We start from the raw sequence: 18193 nt of genomic DNA, 5'->3' as shown, positions 1-18193 counted from the left end.
AATTCCTTTTGCTCGAAAAGGCCAAAACTTCTACCATCACAGAACTGAAAATCAAAAATACCAAATACCCAATACAACCCGAACTCAAACTCCTAGGAGTAATGATAGACAGATGTTGCACAATGCAGTCCCAAATCAACAAGACAACCCAGAAAGCTTTTCTAACCATGAGAAATCTACGTAAAATCAGAAAATTTTTCAATCCAGCACAATTCAGACTAATTGCCCAATCCCTAGTCTTAGGTTTGCTGGACTATTGCAACTCCCTCTATCTACCTTGTCCTGCCATGATGATAAAACAACTTCAGACCATACAAAACACCGCCCTCAGACTGATCTACTCCTTGAGAAAATATGATCACATTACAACTGCCTTCTTAGACTCTCACTGGCTACCCATACAAGCACGAATTCAATTCAAATTCTACTGCCTATTATTAAAAGCGTTAAAAGGCTCTTCCCCCTCCTATCTAAACAACCGCTTAAACCAGATCTTCACCTCAAGACACAGAAGAACCCCGAACCCTTTTGCCTTCCCCCCACTCAAAGGCACACAGCGCAAGAAAATGTTTGACAACCTTCTGGCAACACAAGCAGCAAAACTCAACTATTCCATCTCCAACCTGCTGACGACAACGGGCGACCTCAAAACATTCCGAAAAGAAATCAAAACCCTGCTTTTCAAAAAATTCATCCAAATATCTTAACCCCTCTTCACCTATCTCCAGATAATTCTCCCCTATAAAATCCTCCCCAAAACACCTACCAAGTAAACAGATCCCTGAAATGTATTGTAATCTTACCTACTCTAAATGTAATCTATTTGTTTATATCACACAGTTCTGCACTGTCAATTTGCTATCCAACTTGAAAATCCCCTCGGAATCTTTCCAGCTATATCTCCTCTGTTGTAAAAAAAAAAAAAAAAAAATTGTATCTTCACTGGAAAATGTCCAGTCAAATCTTTTGTAATCCGCCTTGAACTGCAAGGTAAAGGCGGAATAGAAATCCGTAATGTAATGTAATATATGACACCTCAGCAGACACAATTATCTCAGACACTTTAAAGTATAACTAGCAGAAAAATTACTATCTAGTTTGATGTATGTATTTCAGGCTATTTTAACAGCCCTGCATAATATTTTGTTTGCCTGTTTTGAGCAACTTTAAATTTGTTCTAGTCAGGGAGGGTTACATCTTTAGCTTGGCATCTCTTTGCCTGAAGGTAAGGCAGAATTGCAAAAGTTCATTTTCTAGTTCATTGCCTAAGTTTTCATGCCACACTTTCAGAAATGAAAGAAGGGGGAATATTTGTAAAAAAAGAAAAAAAAAGTCCACTAATATTTGTGTGATGTTAAAATTGTGCATGTGTATATGTTCAAAAACATCAAGGAGCTGAGAAAGAGGGGTGCAATTCAGAATTTGCTAATGTACATAACGGATCCAGGTAGAAACATGATGGCAAATAAAAGTTAATCCTGTGGATGGGCCATTTGGCAATCACCTCCTCTCCCTAAGAGATACTATGTGCATGTCCCATGCTTTCTTGAACTCAGACACAGTCTTTGTCTCTACCGGGTGACTATTCTACACATCTACCACCATTTCTGTAAAAAAGTATTTCCTTAAGATTGCTCCTTTGCTCATTTGAAAAAGGCTCACCTCATACGCATTTATGCCACGTAGATATTTAAACATCTGTATCATAGCTCCCTTCTCCCACCTTTTCTCCAAAGTATTCATATTGAGATCACCAGTACCAGACAAACCACTTTGTATTCTCTACACACTTTCGACCCATGCAGAGAATTTCTCTATTCTCTTTTCCTACACTAAAAGGATGTATTGTAAAAAGATTCCTGGGCAAAACTTTAGCTTATCAGGCTAGTGTCTGGAGCAAAACCTTAAGGGCCCTATTTATGAATTCATCGTCTTATCAAATGTTTAGGAAATCTGTGAAATCTTATTTGTATGACAAATTTGTTTGAGAAACCTCTATATGTGAATTCTTTCCCTTACTAAATGTTTAAGGAAACCTGTGAAATCTTTCGTATGACAATTTCGGCTAAAGAAACCCAACTATGCAAGTTACATAATTTCATTTGTATTTCATCTGCGTCTGGCAGATTCTCTTTGTTGTAAACCACTCAGAACTGTTAAGGTATAGCGGGTTATAAATAATTTATTATCTTTTAGTCTGTCCCCATACGCCTTAAGACATGGATTACCGACCATTTTAGTAGGCTTCCTCTGGACAGACTTAATTTTCTTTATATCAATTTAAAGGTGAGGTCTCCAGAATTGTAGATAATATTCTAACTGAGGTCTCACCACAGTTTTTTATATAGTGGCATCATTACCTCCTTTTTCCTACTGGCCATTCATCTTCCTATGCACTCAAGCATCCTCCTAGCTTTCACTGTCGGCTTTTCAATCTGTTTGGCCACCTTAAGATAAGAACATAAGAATAATCTTATTGGGTCAGAACAATGATCCATCTAGTCCAGTAGCCTGTCTTCATGGTGGCCAATCCAGGTCACCAGTACCAGGTAAAAACCCAAATAGTAGCAACATTCCATGCTACCTATCAAAGGCAAGCAGTGGTTTCCCCATGTCTGCCTCAATAACAGTCTATGGACTTTTTCCTCCAAAAAACTGTCCAAACTTGTCTTAAACCCAGCTACCTTAACTGCTCTTACCACCACCTCTGACATGTTCCAGAGCCTAACTATTCTCCAAGTGAAAAAATATTTCCTCCTATTGGTTTTAAAAGTATTTCTCTGCAACTTCATTTTCCCTAGTTTTTGCCATTTTTAACAGAGATCAAGATCATTACATACTATCACACCCAAGTCCCGCTCTTGTTTTGTCCACAAAAGTTCTTCAACCCCTAAAAGCCCTACCATTCTCTCGGGTTTTTGCAGCCAAAATGATGTCCTTGCATTTCTTAGCATTAATCTTAGCTGCCAAATTCCAGACCATTCCTCAAGCTTTGCTAGGTTCTTCCTCATGTTCTCCACACATTTAGTGTGTGCTAATTTCAGTGAACAATCTTGAAGGAAACAGAATTGCAAAACTGAACAAAATGGATGAGCAAAGTGAACGGATGGTATAGTCTTTATCTACAATCATATTCTGTGTGTCTATGTTGTAGAATATTGTGTGTCAGAATACCCAATGTCCACATCAAGGTGAATGTGTAAGAGTCCAAGTGTGTACCAGTAAATCAGTGAGTGGGTGAAGAGTCCCAAGCATGTGTCAATCAGTAGTCAGTGCTGCAATGAGCAGCTGTGGTTCAGTATAGTGAGCAAGATGTGCTTGCCTTGTCAACAAAACCAGGTGAACCAGTTTCTAGCTATTCCTAGTTTATAAACATCAATGCATTACACTAATGACAGTTCTGTTTCTTGTCTTTATATCACTAAACTTACAAATATGCGCAAAGGATATATCAAGAAAGTCAGAATTAGAGCCTGCCTTTAGTAATGGGTCACCTGTCTGCTGTTTGAAAACATGTCTGTGGGTTCATTTGACCTAACTTGTCAATCTTTATAAATACCAAGGTATAACATTCAAATGCTTAACTGATTTTTTTTTTCTTCAGAAACGACAAAAAGTACCGTCACTTGAAAACAGGAACATTAACACAGTAGATGATTGCAGATTCGGGGGCTAACATTACCTCAGTGAAAAACAGTTGTAAGTTACAGTACAACTCTAAATAGCTTGCTGAACAGACTGGATAGGCCGTCTTCTGCTAAGTGTGTTTGAGACAGCAAGCTTGGAAAGAAAACCAAAAGACACTGTAGGGTGGTCAACGCCACAAGGACGGTCCAAACTCCCACAGCGATGGACCTGGGTATCACAAAAAAACAGATGTCCACAAGCAAACTATGTGGAACCAATTCCTGGACTTCCAAGGGTTAAAATGGTGTGGTTTATTAATATAATGTGCAAATATAAAATACAAATGCAATAATGTTACATTACAGATTTCTATTCCACCATTACCTTTCGATTCAAAGCGGATTACAAAAAGAGTTATGGAAGGAGGGTTACAAAGTTAAATCAGAGATCATTTCCAAGAGAGGGTTAGGTAGGGGATGATGAGAAGGAGGTATTGGTGGTATTAAGTCCTTGCTGTAGTCAGATGGCCAGACCCTTTATGCCTTAATAGATTGTTTGACTTTGTATTTATTCGTTATTATTGCATTTGTATTTACACATTATATTAATAAACCACACCATTTTAACTCTTGGAAGTCCAGGAATTGGTTCCAAACAGTTTGCTTGTAAGACAGCAGGCAACAGTCCTCAACAACGTGCGTAAGAAAGAAAGATATGACAGTCGTCGTCGTCCCCAAAGGGAAGTAAAAGGATGACAATGGATGACAGTCCCTCAATGGCAAGCATGCATGGGTTTGAAACAGCTCACTTGAGAATGGGACGGAGAACGTAAATGAGAGCCTCAGCCTAGGAGCAGGGAAGAGGTGTAACATACTTACTACACCCAAGAAGTGGAAGTATGACCGAGGGGAGGGGGGTGACAGATCTAGAGTGGGGGATGGGATTCCAAGGGATAGCAACGTTCATAGCGATAGTGAAGAGCGACAACGACCGACACCGATTCAAAGAGTTAGTGAGAGGGAGCGTGCCGGCATGCGTGTGGGGGGAGGGGAGGATTGTGCAACTGGGTTGACAGCCCCCGCCTCAACAGGAGTGCGACAGGGTCGGTCATTGTGAGTAATAGTTCCGTCCTACCCCCCCCCCCCCCAGGAAAGGTGATGACGGGGTTTCGGTGTACGCGGGGGGGGGGTGTAGACTCAAAGTAAAGGAGTCGCGCGCTCCCTCCTTCCCCCACCCGGGTTCGACTCTTACCAGAATCCGCTTGAAGAGCGCGTTCTCCTTGGGCGGGAGGCTCACGGACGGCATCTCCCCGGCGTCGAGCGCTGCGGCCTCCTCTGCGGCGGCTCCCCGGATGCTTCCGCGTCTCGCGCGCCCTCCCCCGCTCGGCTCCTGTCCGTGGCTCGCGCCCCACTCTCACGCGGCACCTGGCGAGCCTCTCTCGCGCTCTCCTTCTGCGCGCGCGCGCACACACACACCCCTTCCTCGGTCGGCGTCCGTGTCCCGCGCGCCCGCCTCCCTCCGTCTCGCACGCGATTCCCTTTCGCCCGGTTTTTGGGCGGCTGTTCCTCGCAGAGTCCCGGCCCTGGCGCTCTCTCTCCCTCGCGGCACACCAGAGTCTACTCGGCAGCCGCGTTAACTGCGCGTTAGGGCCGGCGGCCTTCGCTCGCTTCTCCCCCCTCCCCCGAGCGCTCTTTTCTCTCGGGCCCTCTGTCGGCCGTTCACGTGGTCAAGGAGCCGACCGACACTCTCCGCCAAAATGGCCGAGGAGCAGGGCCTTCTCCTCCCGGGTCACGGCACTCAGCGAGTCTGCGCGTGACCCCCGCCGTTTCCGCCCAAGGTCTCAGGTAGAGGGCGGGGAGGGGGGGGACCGGACCAGAAGTGGGGATCACGTGGATCCTTCAGCCTCTATTGGCGCCATCTTTGATTGGAGCGTCTTATAAAAAGCCCCTTACGGTCGTAGAAGTAGGTGTTTATAGAACCGACAAGTTGCCTTAGCTCTAGGAGGGGCATTTGGGATTTGTAGCGCGGGTTTCGGTCGGTGGAATACTATTTGGTGCAAAGATTGGCCTAAAAGTCTCTCCCACTGTGAACTAAACTACCTGGCGGCTCTGACCCAAGGAAGGGAAACCGTTGGTCTACAGAGGCGTATTTTCCAAAGCACTTAGACTTACAAAGTGAAGTAATAATAACCTACTGAACTTTCTTAGTGCTTGGGATTGTTTTGTGCACTCAGATGCTGTAATAATATTAAAATAAGGGGGGGGGGGGTCGGAAATTGAGAGAAGTAATAGGTAATTTGAAAAATTTATTTTGAAGGAATGATAAACATTTATTAGAAGTTAATATGGTAAATTAAATGTAATGACTTTTACTGTATTATGTATTTATTGCATTTCTTCAATAAAAATGTTATAAATAGAAATGCACTCACCCTATTTAGAAGACTGACCAAATAACTTGAATCCCTGCCTCTTCCTATCCTCATTTGCTCTTTTTCTTTCTTTTTCACCTCCCCATACCTCTCATGTCTCTCCTCTGATCCCCCTCCTCTGATCCCCCTCTTGCATTTAAGTACTAGATCACCAGGGAATTTTGGTAAGCTTGGGGGGCCTGTGCATATGGACATGGGGGTTAGGGAGGGGGATCTTGCCTTGTCCTGGAGGGGAGGGACAGAGGGGAATTGAAAAAGGACTATGGTTTTCTAAAGAGAGATTGGAATCAAGGGGTGCTTTGGGATGTTCCAAGGGGGTGGTTTAGGAGGAAGGGGGGTACCAACACTTCAGGCCAGGATCTAGAAGTTAACCATTCATTGGCTGATATTCAGACTAGTGTTCAGTTAACTCTCTGCATAAAGGCCCCCTTCTACTGCAATGTGTCTAGTAGTCCTTGAATGCAGGTTGCTTGCAGAATCCTATCAATCATCTTTCAACTCTGCCTCCTTTGTAGGAAGCTGCTCCTGCCCCCTCAAATTATTTTTCTACAAGCAAGTTGCTCAGAAGTGTTTCTGTTCTGCAATTTTATTTTCGGGTATATTTTCTTAGTGTTTGGTTGGAGGCTTGTTGTCCACAGGTTCTTACATGTTGGAACCTATGCCTGAAAGAAGGCTCTGGAAGTCTGCTGCTAGCAGGATCAACCCTCAGGGACACCTTGCTAGCCAGCCTGATTTTGTATTTTTTTGGAGCCCAGGGACCATCTCCTGCATAGCTGCTTGCATCTCTGATTTATCAGGAGGTTGAGCACAGGCTGTTTGGCTCCTTCTTGGCTTGACCAGGCTTAATAGTGGGCCAGTTGTGTGGTCTTTTCCCCCTTTGCAGCATGAGATGATGCGGTATATAAACCCAAGATTTAGATTAGATTAGATTAGATGAGGCTTTCCATAGGTTGAGGCTTGGTCCATCTTCGGTCCAACTGGCAACCCAAAGACAGAGTTCGTTCAGTGAACCTGTGAGGCAGATTTGTCCCAGCTGCATTTCTAAGCTGAAGAGACAGGAACATGGCACAGTGAGTAAATACTATTATAGGCTATGAGGCAAATAGAGGGATCTCCAAAAGTGAACTGTGAAGGTTTCTGCAGCCAGAGCCATCTCTGAAACCCCTTTTCCTGCATTTTTTTGTGCTTCAGATGAATCCCCTTGGGCCATTTTTAATGCTATTTTGCTGGTGTCAGCCATCTTGGACTTTAAATAATCTTTCTTTTTTTTCTCTCTAAAGCCTCCATCTGCCTCAAAACCCCTCGATTTTACTTAAAATCATTAGGGATGGACCTACCCTTGTATCATGCCAGATTTTCGCTGGATGGCTGACTGAGGAGCATTCATATCTCACATGTAACAGAGAATGTGGGGAAGGGGTGGGAGCCTTTGGCTCAACCTCATCTGAGCCCTCTAGGGCTGGGGGTCTGCAGGAGCGTGATCTCAAGGGAAGAGACCCTTTCCAGAGCCCTCCGAAGGTGCATTGACTAAGCACAGTCGCTTGGTTGCCATGGAACCTAGGGGTTTCCCTGCTGGGGTCCTCAAGATCCCCATTACAAGACTTCACCCCAGATTTTGTGAACTTTTTGTGGAATGCCTATTTGAACTGCCGAGGGTCCTCAGCATCTGTGTTAAGCATGATGTAGGCAGAGGCGCAGAGGATCTCCCCTCAGCATGCGCCCCGACCAGACAAAGACACAGACCTGAACCAGAATGTTTAGTCTTACATTGACTGGGAAGATGGAAACTCCAGTTTCATGCCATTATTTTCCCAGGATGCAGGTTCTCTGGCAAAGTCAGGTTCTCTGCATGAGAACAGCAGTCAAGAAGTGTTAGTGGCCCTGGACCAGGGAGAAGACCCCACGGTGTGCCAGCTGTTCAAAGCCTCTGCACTCTCGAGCATTATATTACATTAGTGTCTTCTATCCTGCCAATACCTTTCAGTTCTAGGCAGTTTACAACAAGAGTTGGCCTGGGCATTTCCAGGGAGAATACATGGTTAATAGATGTAGTATGCATCAGGGTCTGTGGAGGGTCAACCAGGTTTAGTTAGATCATTTGACAAATTTCTTGAATAGAAGAGTTTTAAATTCTTTCTTGAATGTTTTGTAGTTGGGCATCATAGTCAGCAGACGAGAGGTCTAGTTTCACTGCTTTGGTGGCTAATAGTTTGTCGTATATTTTTTTGCTTTGTATACCTTTGATTGGGGGGTGGGTGAAATGTGCATGAGTTCTCTTTGGTCTGGATGTGTTTTTCCTGATTAGGCGGATGCTCAGATATCTTGGTCCGTTTCCATTTAGGGCACAGTAGAATTTAGGGTGCAGTAGAATTTGTATTGTATGCGTGCTAGTACTTGGAGCCAGTATGAATCTCGGAAAGCGGTGGTAATGTCATATTTTTTCAGTGAGTAAATCAGTCTAAGAGCTGTATTTTGGACTATTTGTAATTGTTTTAGCATATTGGGCATGACAGGTATAGGATGTTACAGTAGTCCTGGAGTCCTAGGATTAGCGCTTGTACCAAGAGTTTGAATTGTTCATTGTTGGTTCTGGATTTCCAGCAGCTGATTGATCAGCTGAAGGTGGATTCGCTGTTGGCGCATGTCACCTAATGAACCTCCTTACCTAGTGAAGGAGGTGTGATGTTAAAGGATACTCAGGACTGTAAAGTGGATGTGGTCCTCAAGAGGCAATTTGAAGCTTTGGCACTAGGGTTTAAGGTAGCAACCACAGCTTCCTTTGTGGCACGTGATTGCCACATCTGACTGTCTCGAGTCCCGGCTTTGGAAGAAGACGAAAACCCCTGAATACTCTTACCTGGGGTGAATTACAGTATATAAGAACATAAGAATTCCACTGCTGGGTCAAACCAGTGGTCCATCGTGCCCAGCAGTCCGCTCTCGCGGTGGCCCTTAGGTAAAGGACCAGAGCCCTAACTGAGTCTAGCCTTACCTGTGTACGTTCTGGTCTAGCAGGAACTTGTCTAACTTTGTCTTGAATCCCTGGAGGGTGTTTTACCCTAAGACAGCCTCCGGAAGAGTGTTCCAGTTTTCCACCACTCTGGGTGAAGAAGAACTGTTCAATATGTATGTGAGTGACATTGCTGAAGGGTTAGAAGGAAAAGTGTACCTTTTTGCTGATGATACCAAGATTTGTAACAGAGTAGACACCGAAGAGGGAGTGGAAAATATGAAAAAGGATCTGCAAAAGTTAGAGGAATGGTCTAATGCCTGGCAACTAAAATTCAATGCAAAGAAATGCAGAGTAATGCATTTGGGGATTAATAATAGGAAGGAACCGTATATGCTGGGAGGAGAGAAGCTGATATGCACGGACGGGGAGAGGGACCTTGGGGTGATAGTGTCCGAAAATCTAAAGGTGAAAAATCAGTGTGACAAGGCAGTGGCTGCTGCCAGAAGGATGCTGGGCTGTATAAAGAGAGGCGTAGTCAGTAGAAGGAAGAAGGTGTTGATGCCCCTGTACAGGTCATTGGTGAGGCCCCACTTGGAGTATTGTGTTCAGTTTTGGAGACCGTATCTGGTGAAAGACTTAAGAAGACTTGAGGCGGTCCAGAGGAGGGCGACGAAAATGATAGGAGGCTTGCGCCAGAAGACGTATGAGGAGAGACTGGAAGCTCTGAATATGTATACCCTAGAGGACAGGGGAGATATGATTCAGACGTTCAAATACTTGAAGGGTATTAACGTAGAACAAAATCTTTTTCAGAGAAAGGAAAATGGTAAAACCAGAGGACATAATTTGAGGTTGAGGGGTGGTAGATTCAGGGGCAATGTTAGGAAATTCTACTTTACGGAGAGGGTAGTGGATGCCTGGAATGCGCTCCCGAGAGAGGTGGTGGAGAGTAAAACTGTGACTGAGTTCAAAGAAGTGTGGGATGAACACAGAAGATTTAGAATCAGAAAATAATATTAAATATTGAACTAGGCCAGTTACTGGGCAGACTTGCACGGTCTGTGTATGGCCGTTTGGTGGAGGATGGGCAGGGGAGGGCTTCAATGGCTGGGAGGGTGTAGATGGGCTGGAGTAAGTCTTAACAGAGATTTCGGCAGTTGGAACCCAAGCACAGTACCGAGTAAAGCTTTGGATTCTTGCCCAGAAATAGCTAAGAAGAAAAGTTACAAAAAATTAAAAAAAATTTAAATTGAATCAGGTTGGGCAGACTGGATGGACCATTCGGGTCTTTATCTGCCGTCATCTACTATGTTACTTTCTTACGTTTGTACAGAATCTATCCCCTTTTAATTTAGAGTGTCCTCTCATTCTCTCTAACTTGGAGAGGGTAAACAACCTGTCTTTATCTACTAACTCTATTCCCTTAATTATCTTGAATGTTTTGATCATGTCCCCCCAGGTGTTCAATTCCATTGTTCGGCAGTGGGGACATTCACAGAGGGATCTGATGACTTCAGCAGTAAACACAAAGGCAACTTACTTTTACAGCCGAAGATATAAGCCTGGAAGCACGGGGTTAGATGCATTAATCCAGCCATGGCTGGAGACTGGGCTCTTGTAAGTGTTCCTTTGTGGCCCGTGCTAGATCGAGTCATTCTCAGGATTGCAAATCACCAGGTTGGTAGTCCTAGTGGTGCCTGATTGGCCCCGCAGACCATGGTATGCGGATCTGGTTTGCCTCCAGAGGGTTGAAGGCTTCAGTCTATTGGTCCAAGTAGATCTCATTGAGGGACTGGTTCCTATAGAGAATCCAAAACTCTTTGGGCTTAAGGCATGGCTCTTGAGCGAGCTGCCTTGACGAGTAAGAATTACTCGGACGTGGTTGTCACTACTCAGAACTAAGAAGCTATCAATGGTGGCAGCCTATGCTAAGGCCTGGAAGACCTTTCATCACTAGTGTGCTGTGGATGATGTAGAGTCCTTACAAGCTCTGATTTCAGTAGTCCTGGACTCTGCAAGAGGATTGCAGAAAGTACAGAGAGCAGGCCTTCCTGTTTCCGAGCTTGAGGGGAAAGAGGCTCTCTGGCCTCTCACCCAGATGTCGCCTGGTTCATTACAGGGGCGCTTTGGTTGCACCCTCTGGGTGTGTCTCCCATTCCCATCTTAGAATCTTCACACCATATTGCAGGGTCTCAGTAGAACTCCGTATGATCCCTTAGCAGAGACTTCCCTTCTGGATCTTATGGTCAAGATGGTGTTATCCCAGGACAAGCAGGCATGATATTCTCACATGTGGGTGACGTCATCTACGGAGCCCCGATGCGGAAGCATTTTCAAGCAAACTTGATTGAAGATTTAAGTTTGCTCTGCTGCTCCACGCATGCGTGCCTTCCTGCTCCACTAGGGGGTGCATCCCCTCGTGGTCTCCAGTTCAAAAATTTTCCGCGAGCCTAGAAGCCGTGTTTTTCAGGCTCTGCCCCAACTGCCTTCTAGCACCGCGATTTTTTCTTGTTTTTTCACGATTAAGTCGCTGTGCGCGAATTCTTTACTTCTGACTTGATTCCTGCTTCGTTTTCAACGACCCGGAGGCTTCCGGGTCCCCGTGGCCGCGTGGCTAACCGAGCCGCGGCTACTTTCGATTTAATGTCCCGGCCTCTGACCGGCTTTAAAAAGTGCACCCGGTGCGAGCGGCTTCTCTCTCTCACAGATCCGCATCGCCGGTGCATCCTCTGTCTGGGGGCGGCTCATCCAACCGACTCCTGCCCCCAGTGCGCTATTTTCCAAAACAGGGCCCTCCGCCGAAGAAAAGCCCGCATGGCGGACCTCTTCACCCCGGACCAACCCTCCACCTCGGCCTCGAGGTCGGCCCCGGCCTTGATCTCGGCCCCGGATACCTCGGCATCGCCTCGAGACTCGACCCCGAAGTCCTCGGGACAACAGAAAGCCTCGGCCCCGGGTAAGTCCCCTCTTCAGGTTCTGTAACAGCGAAGAAGCCAGCCTCGGGGACAATGGCGACGCATGGCGGAAGTCCCATGCTTACAGCCCCGTCTAAGCCCTCCAAGCCTTCGGGCCGTGCCTCCACCACACGGGAATACTCTGATACGAGGTCGCCCCCGGTGGAGCGCACCGAGGCAGTGGACATGCCTTCGATGCTGTCCGTGCCCGTCTTCCAGGACCTACTCCGAGCGATGATCACGTCGGAGCTGTCTGCTGCAATGGCCCAGTTTCAATCGGCCTCGACCTCGAATGTGCCAGACCAGCCTGAGCCTCGCACCGAACAACCTCGAGGAAGGGTGCGCAATCCTCGCCGCATCCCATCCGACTCCTCGCCGAGGCACCCGAGACGTTCCCCCTCCGCAGAACGCCGAGGGGCAAAACGTCGGGCTAGAACGACAGAAACCTCGAACCGCCGTACCTCCAAGAAGGCCCGAGGTTCACCAACTCTACGAGGCCGTTCTCCCACACCTCGTACGGGACCACTAAGGGTGGCTGAGTTATCACTCTCCAACCCGCGCATCCTCCGAACTCCCCCTCGGACGTATTCTCCGAGGGAGTCCGGATCGAGGTCACCGATCCGACACCGATCGGTACCCCTAACTCCGGCATCGTCCCCGAGGGGCCCCTCGAGACGCCGAAGATCGACAACCCCGGAACACTCTCACAGTGCTTCCCCAGTCTCGGAGCATGGATCAGAGCATGAACCTCGATACTCGAGGGAAGCCTCCCTATCCTTCTCCACCCGACAAAGGTCTCGTTCCACGACCCCGCACGGGGCCCCGGGGACATCTCGCCCATCCTTCACTCGCTTTGTCCAAGACATGGGCCACGCATTGGACTTAGACCTCCAGTCCGACTCCAGATACTCGAAGGAGTACCTGGCGGAGCTGGATATGCCATCACTGCCCAGAGAGTCCCTTCGCTTACCACCCAACCCGGTACTCCAACAGGCCTTCTTCAGGAACCTGGAGACCCCCTACATGGTCACGGCCGTACCCTCCAAAATGGAGGCCAAGTACCGCACAGTACCTTACCCGGGATTCGAGCAACCACAGCTCTCCCACCAATCGCTGCTAGTAGAATCCTCCTTGAAAAAGGCTCACCCGGCCCGGGTCTCAGCAGCGGTCCCCCCAGGCCGAGAAGGCCGAACCCTGGATAAGTTCGGCAGGAGACTATACCAAAACGCAATGATGGCCTCTAGGGTGCAAAGCTACACTTTCACCTTCACATCATACCTCAAACACCTCATTGGACTATTGAGAGCCTTTGAGACTGACCTACCGGCCTCCCGGCAAGGAACGTTCGGCCTGCTTTTAGAGTCCCTCTCCAACCTGCGCCTTCACCTATTCCACGCGGCCTACGACGGCTTCGAACTCTCCTCCAGAGAAGCAGCCTTCGCTGTCGCCATGCGCCGACTAGCCTGGCTGCGCCTGGTCGACATGGACCCCAACTTACAGGACCGGTTGGCTAACCTCCCCTGCGTGGGAAAGGAATTGTTCGATGACACTATCGAGGCGGCGACAAAACGCCTCTCCGAACATGAACGCTCGTTTGCCTCCCTTGTCTGGCAAAAGCCCAAACCGCCAGCGTCCAGGCCATACAGGGCCCCTCCGCGCCGCTACCCACAAAAGTCCACCCCTGCTTTTTCGCGGCTCCCACCCAGACGTCCGCAAGTCCATCACAGGGCCATGCCCAAGTCCCAACCGCCCGCGACCACCAAACTATCCCCGTCCTTTTGACGGGACACGCGGAAGGGGGCGGGCCCCCTCCGCTATAGTCCCAGGCCGCCTTCCCATCGGGGCCGACTCAAAGCTTTTTACCCTCACTGGGAACAAATCACGTCGGACGCATGGGTCCTTGGCGTGATCTCATCAGGGTACTCTCTCAACTTTCGGGCCATTCCTCCGGACAACCCCCCAAGGAATTGCCCTCCCAACCGGACTCAGCTACCCCTACTCCTCTCCGAAGCTCGAGACCTGCTTCGCCTGAGAGCAGTGGAGAAGGTTCCCCCCGACCAACAGGGGAAGGGCTTCTACTCCCGCTACTTCCTGGTACCGAAAAAAACGGGAGACCTACGCCCAATACTAGACTTGAGACGCCTCAACAAATTCCTGGTACGGGAAAAGTTTCGGATGCTCTCACTACCAACACTTTACCCCCTGATCGACGAGGGCGACTGGCTCTGCTCCCTCGATCTCAAGGAGGCGTACACACATGTCCCAGTGCACCCCGCTCACCGCAAGTTCTTGCGCTTCCAAGTAGGGGACTGGCACCTACAATACCGAGTCCTCCCCTTCGGACTAGCATCATCACCTCGGGTCTTCACCAAGTGCCTCGTGGTGGTAACCTTATGTTCCCAGGGCCTCCAGGTATTCCCCTACCTGGACGACTGGCTAATCAAAGCCCCGTCCAGGGAAGGGGTTATCTCAGCGACCCAACAGACTATTACCTACCTACAAAGTCTGGGGTTCGAAATAAACTTCCCAAAATCCCAACTACGCCCCTCGCAGTCCCTACAGTTCATCGGGGCCACGCTGGACACGGTTCGCCTCCGTTCCTTCCTCCCCCCTCCGCGCATGGAGGCGTTAGTAAGTCTGAGCCGAAGGATCTCCCTGCTGACCTCAGTATCAGCTCGACAGATGATGACTCTTCTGGGCCACATGGCCTCCACCGTCCATGTCACACCCTTCGCCCGCCTCCATCTGAGAATCCCTCAATGGACCCTGGCGTCTCAATGGCGACAAGACCGGGACCCGATCGACCACTCAGTGACAGTGACTCCTTCATTGCAACGATCGCTCCGCTGGTGGGTCGACTCTTCAAATCTTTCCAAAGGTTTGCTCTTCCTCACCCCACCCCACAGCAAGGTACTCACCACGGACTCGTCGGAGTACGCTTGGGGAGCCCATCTGGACGGCCTACGCACCCAAGGAATGTGGTCAGCACAAGACCGTCGCTGCCACATCAACGTGCTAGAACTTCGGGCCATCTATCTCGCAGCTGTAGCCTTCCAACATCTGCTCCACGACCGAGTGGTTCTCATCCGAACCGACAACCAGGTAGCGATGTACTACGTAAACAAACAGGGGGGGACAGGGTCTTGGCCCCTTTGTCGGGAAGCCCTGCGCCTCTGGAAATGGGCAATCTCCAACAACACCTTCCTCCGAGCGGTGTACATACAAGGAGAACAAAACTGCCTGGCGGACAGACTCAGCCGTCTCCTCCAGCCACACGAGTGGTCACTACACTCTCAGATCCTGCGAGGAGTGTTCGAACAGTGGGGGACACCTCAAATAGACCTGTTCGCGTCCCCTCACAATCACAAGCTGCCTCTCTTCTGCTCCCGGATATACTCCCCGGACCGACTCGAGGCCGATGCCTTCCTCCTCGACTGGGAGGGAAGGTTCCTATACGCGTTCCCGCCGTTTCCTCTGATACTGCGGACGCTTGTCCACCTGAAAACAGTACAAGCCACCCTGATCCTGATTGCCCCCCGCTGGCCACGCCAGCCGTGGTTTTCCCTGCTACTTCAACTCAGTGTCAGAGATCCACTGCCTCTGCCTCTGTTTCCCTCTCTACTGTCACAGGGTCAGGGTTCACTGTTACATCCCAATCTTCAGTCTCTTCATCTGAATGCTTGGTTTCTCTCCCCCTGACTGCTCTCCCCGTGTCTCAATCAGTCAAGGAGATATTGGAGGCCTCCAGAAAAACCTCGACGAGAACCTGCTACTCCCAAAAGTGAACCAGATTCTCAACCTGGTGCTCCTCCCACAGCCAGGACCCGGTGTCGGTCCCCGTCCCCCTGGTCCTTGACTATCTACTTCAACTATCTCATTCCGGCCTAAAGACCAACTCCATTCGAGTACACCTCAGTGCGATTGCGGCCTTTCATCAGCCCCTGGAAGGGAAAGCCTTCTCGCTCCATCCCTTAGTCACACGCTTCATGAAGGGCCTGCTGAACGTCCACCCCCCTCTCAAACCTCCCCCGGTGGTTTGGGACCTTAACGTGGTTCTGGCTCAATTAATGAAACCCCCATTTGAGCCACTAGACAAATGCCATCCAAAATTCCTCACTTGGAAGGTAATTTTCTTACTCGCGCTCACCTCCGCACGGCGGGTTAGTGAGCTACAAGCGCTGGTAGCGGACCCACCCTTCACGGTATTCCATCACGACAAGGTGGTACTCCGCACCCATCCAAAGTTCCTACCTAAAGTAGTGTCTGATTTCCATCTCAATCAGTCCATCGTCTTACCCGTGTTTTTCCCCAAGCCCCACTCTCACCCCGGAGAAGTGGCGCTCCACACTCTTGACTGCAAAAGAGCGTTGGCCTTTTACCTCCAACGCACCCAGCCACACCGGAAAGTCCCACAACTGTTTCTGTCCTTCGACCCAAACCGGTTAGGCCACCCAGTTTCCAAACGCACCTTGTCCAACTGGTTGGCCGATTGCATCTCCTTTTGCTACGCTCAGACTGGTCTCGCACTGCGTGGTCGAGTAACGGGACACAAAGTCCGAGCGATGGCAGCCTCCGTAGCGTTCCTCAGGTCCACACCTATTGAGGAAATCTGCAAGGCTGCCACATGGTCTTCGGTTCACACCTTCACCTCCCACTACTGTCTGGACTCCCTATCCAGAAGCGATGGCCGGTTCGGCCAATCGGTATTACGAAATCTATTTGCTTAAATTGCCAACTTCCCTCCATCCCTCTTCAGTAAGCTTGGAGGTCACCCACATGTGAGAATTTCATGCCTGCTTGTCCTGGGATAAAGCACAGTTACTTACCGTAACAGGTGTTATCCAGGGACAGCAGGCATATATTCTCACAACCCGCCCACCTCCCCGAGGTTGGCTTCTTGGCTAGTTAAGTGAACTGGAGACCACGAGGGGATGCACCCCCTAGTGGAGCAGGAAGGCACGCATGCGTGGAGCAGCAGAGCAAACTTAAATCTTCAATCAAGTTTGCTTGAAAATGCTTCCGCATCGGGGCTCCGTAGATGACGTCACCCACATGTGAGAATATATGCCTGCTGTCCCTGGATAACACCTGTTACGGTAAGTAACTGTGCTTTTCTGGTGGTGATTACATAGGGGAGACTCAATTTTTTTCATTATGGCTCCACAAACTTGGAATTCCCTTCCAATACATATCACTTATTAAATTTAAAGGTCTTTTAAAAAGCTGGCTATTCAAGGACGCTTTAAATTGAGCTGCTTGAACTCTACAGAACAAATATTGCTCAGTGAGCTAATATCCTCTAAATGAAAATTAATTGGGTAACAATTCCCTATCCTACTGTTCTAATCCTATATGTTCTCTTAAAACAGTGTCTCCTCCTTAAAACATTGTCAACCTGTTCTGCACTGTGTATTGTTATAGTCTTAAAGTATGTGTGTATTTTACTAAAACCCTGCTTTTATATTTGTAAATTGCATTGGATCACAGTATTGCGATCAAATCAAATTTTAAATAAACTTGCAAGACAAGTCTCTGAGTTACAAGTTCTGTCCCGCAGAGAGCCATTCCTTAAGATTAAGGAAGCAGGGCTTCTGATTGTGGATATCCAAAAGTTTGGAAGGAAAGAGGAGGTTCTGCTGTTGGGAGATTTCAACCTGCCGGATGCGGACTGGAATGTTCCGTCTGCGGAATCGGAAAGAAGTAGGGAGATTGTGGATGTCTTTCAAGAGGCTCTGCTCAGACAAATGGTGACGGAACCCACAAGGGAAAAAGCGATATTGGATCTGGTCCTCACAAATGGAGAGAATATCTCCAATGTTCGAGTGGGTGCTCACCTGGGAAGTAGCGATCATCAAACGGTTTGGTTTGATATAACGGCTAAAGTGGAGAGCGGACGCACGATACTTAAAGTCCTAGATTTCAAACGTACGGACTTTAATACCTGAAGAAAGAGCTGTTACGATGGGAGGACATAAGAGAAGTGGAAAGACAGTGGTCTAAGCTGAAAGGAGCGATAAAAATGGCTACGGACGTTTATGTGAAGAAAATCAATAAAAACAAGAGAAAAAGGAAGCCGATATGGTTCTCCAACCTAGTGGCTGAGAAAATAAAGGCGAAAGAGTTGGCGTTCATGAAATATAAAAAAACCCAAGAAGAGGAGAGCAGAAAGGACTACAGGGTGAAACTGAAAGAAGCCAAGAGAGAGATACGTTTGGCGAAGGCACAGGT

General features: G+C 48.3%; 1 protein-coding gene across 2 annotated transcripts in view; it reads right to left on the bottom strand.

Moving 5' to 3' along the window:
* The window catches only part of NAA15 (N-alpha-acetyltransferase 15, NatA auxiliary subunit), a 243517-nt gene extending 237996 nt beyond the window's left edge, over positions 1 to 5521 (bottom strand). The window contains exon 1 of one of the 2 annotated variants that reach the window (XR_004538932.1): positions 4879 to 5521. Coding sequence is in view for 1 of the 2 variants with exons in the window: in XM_033939428.1 (XP_033795319.1) it covers positions 4879 to 4932 (54 nt within the window). In the remaining variant the exon portion in view is untranslated. The remainder of the gene's footprint in view (positions 1 to 4878) is intronic. The other variant, XM_033939428.1, reaches the window with a different exon arrangement.
* Positions 5522 to 18193: the final 12672 nt, after the last annotated feature.

Source organism: Geotrypetes seraphini, chromosome 1, assembly GCF_902459505.1.
Source record: "Geotrypetes seraphini chromosome 1, aGeoSer1.1, whole genome shotgun sequence".
Taxonomy (NCBI): Eukaryota; Metazoa; Chordata; class Amphibia; order Gymnophiona; family Dermophiidae; genus Geotrypetes; species Geotrypetes seraphini.
This window is presented reverse-complemented; position numbering and strand designations above follow the sequence as displayed.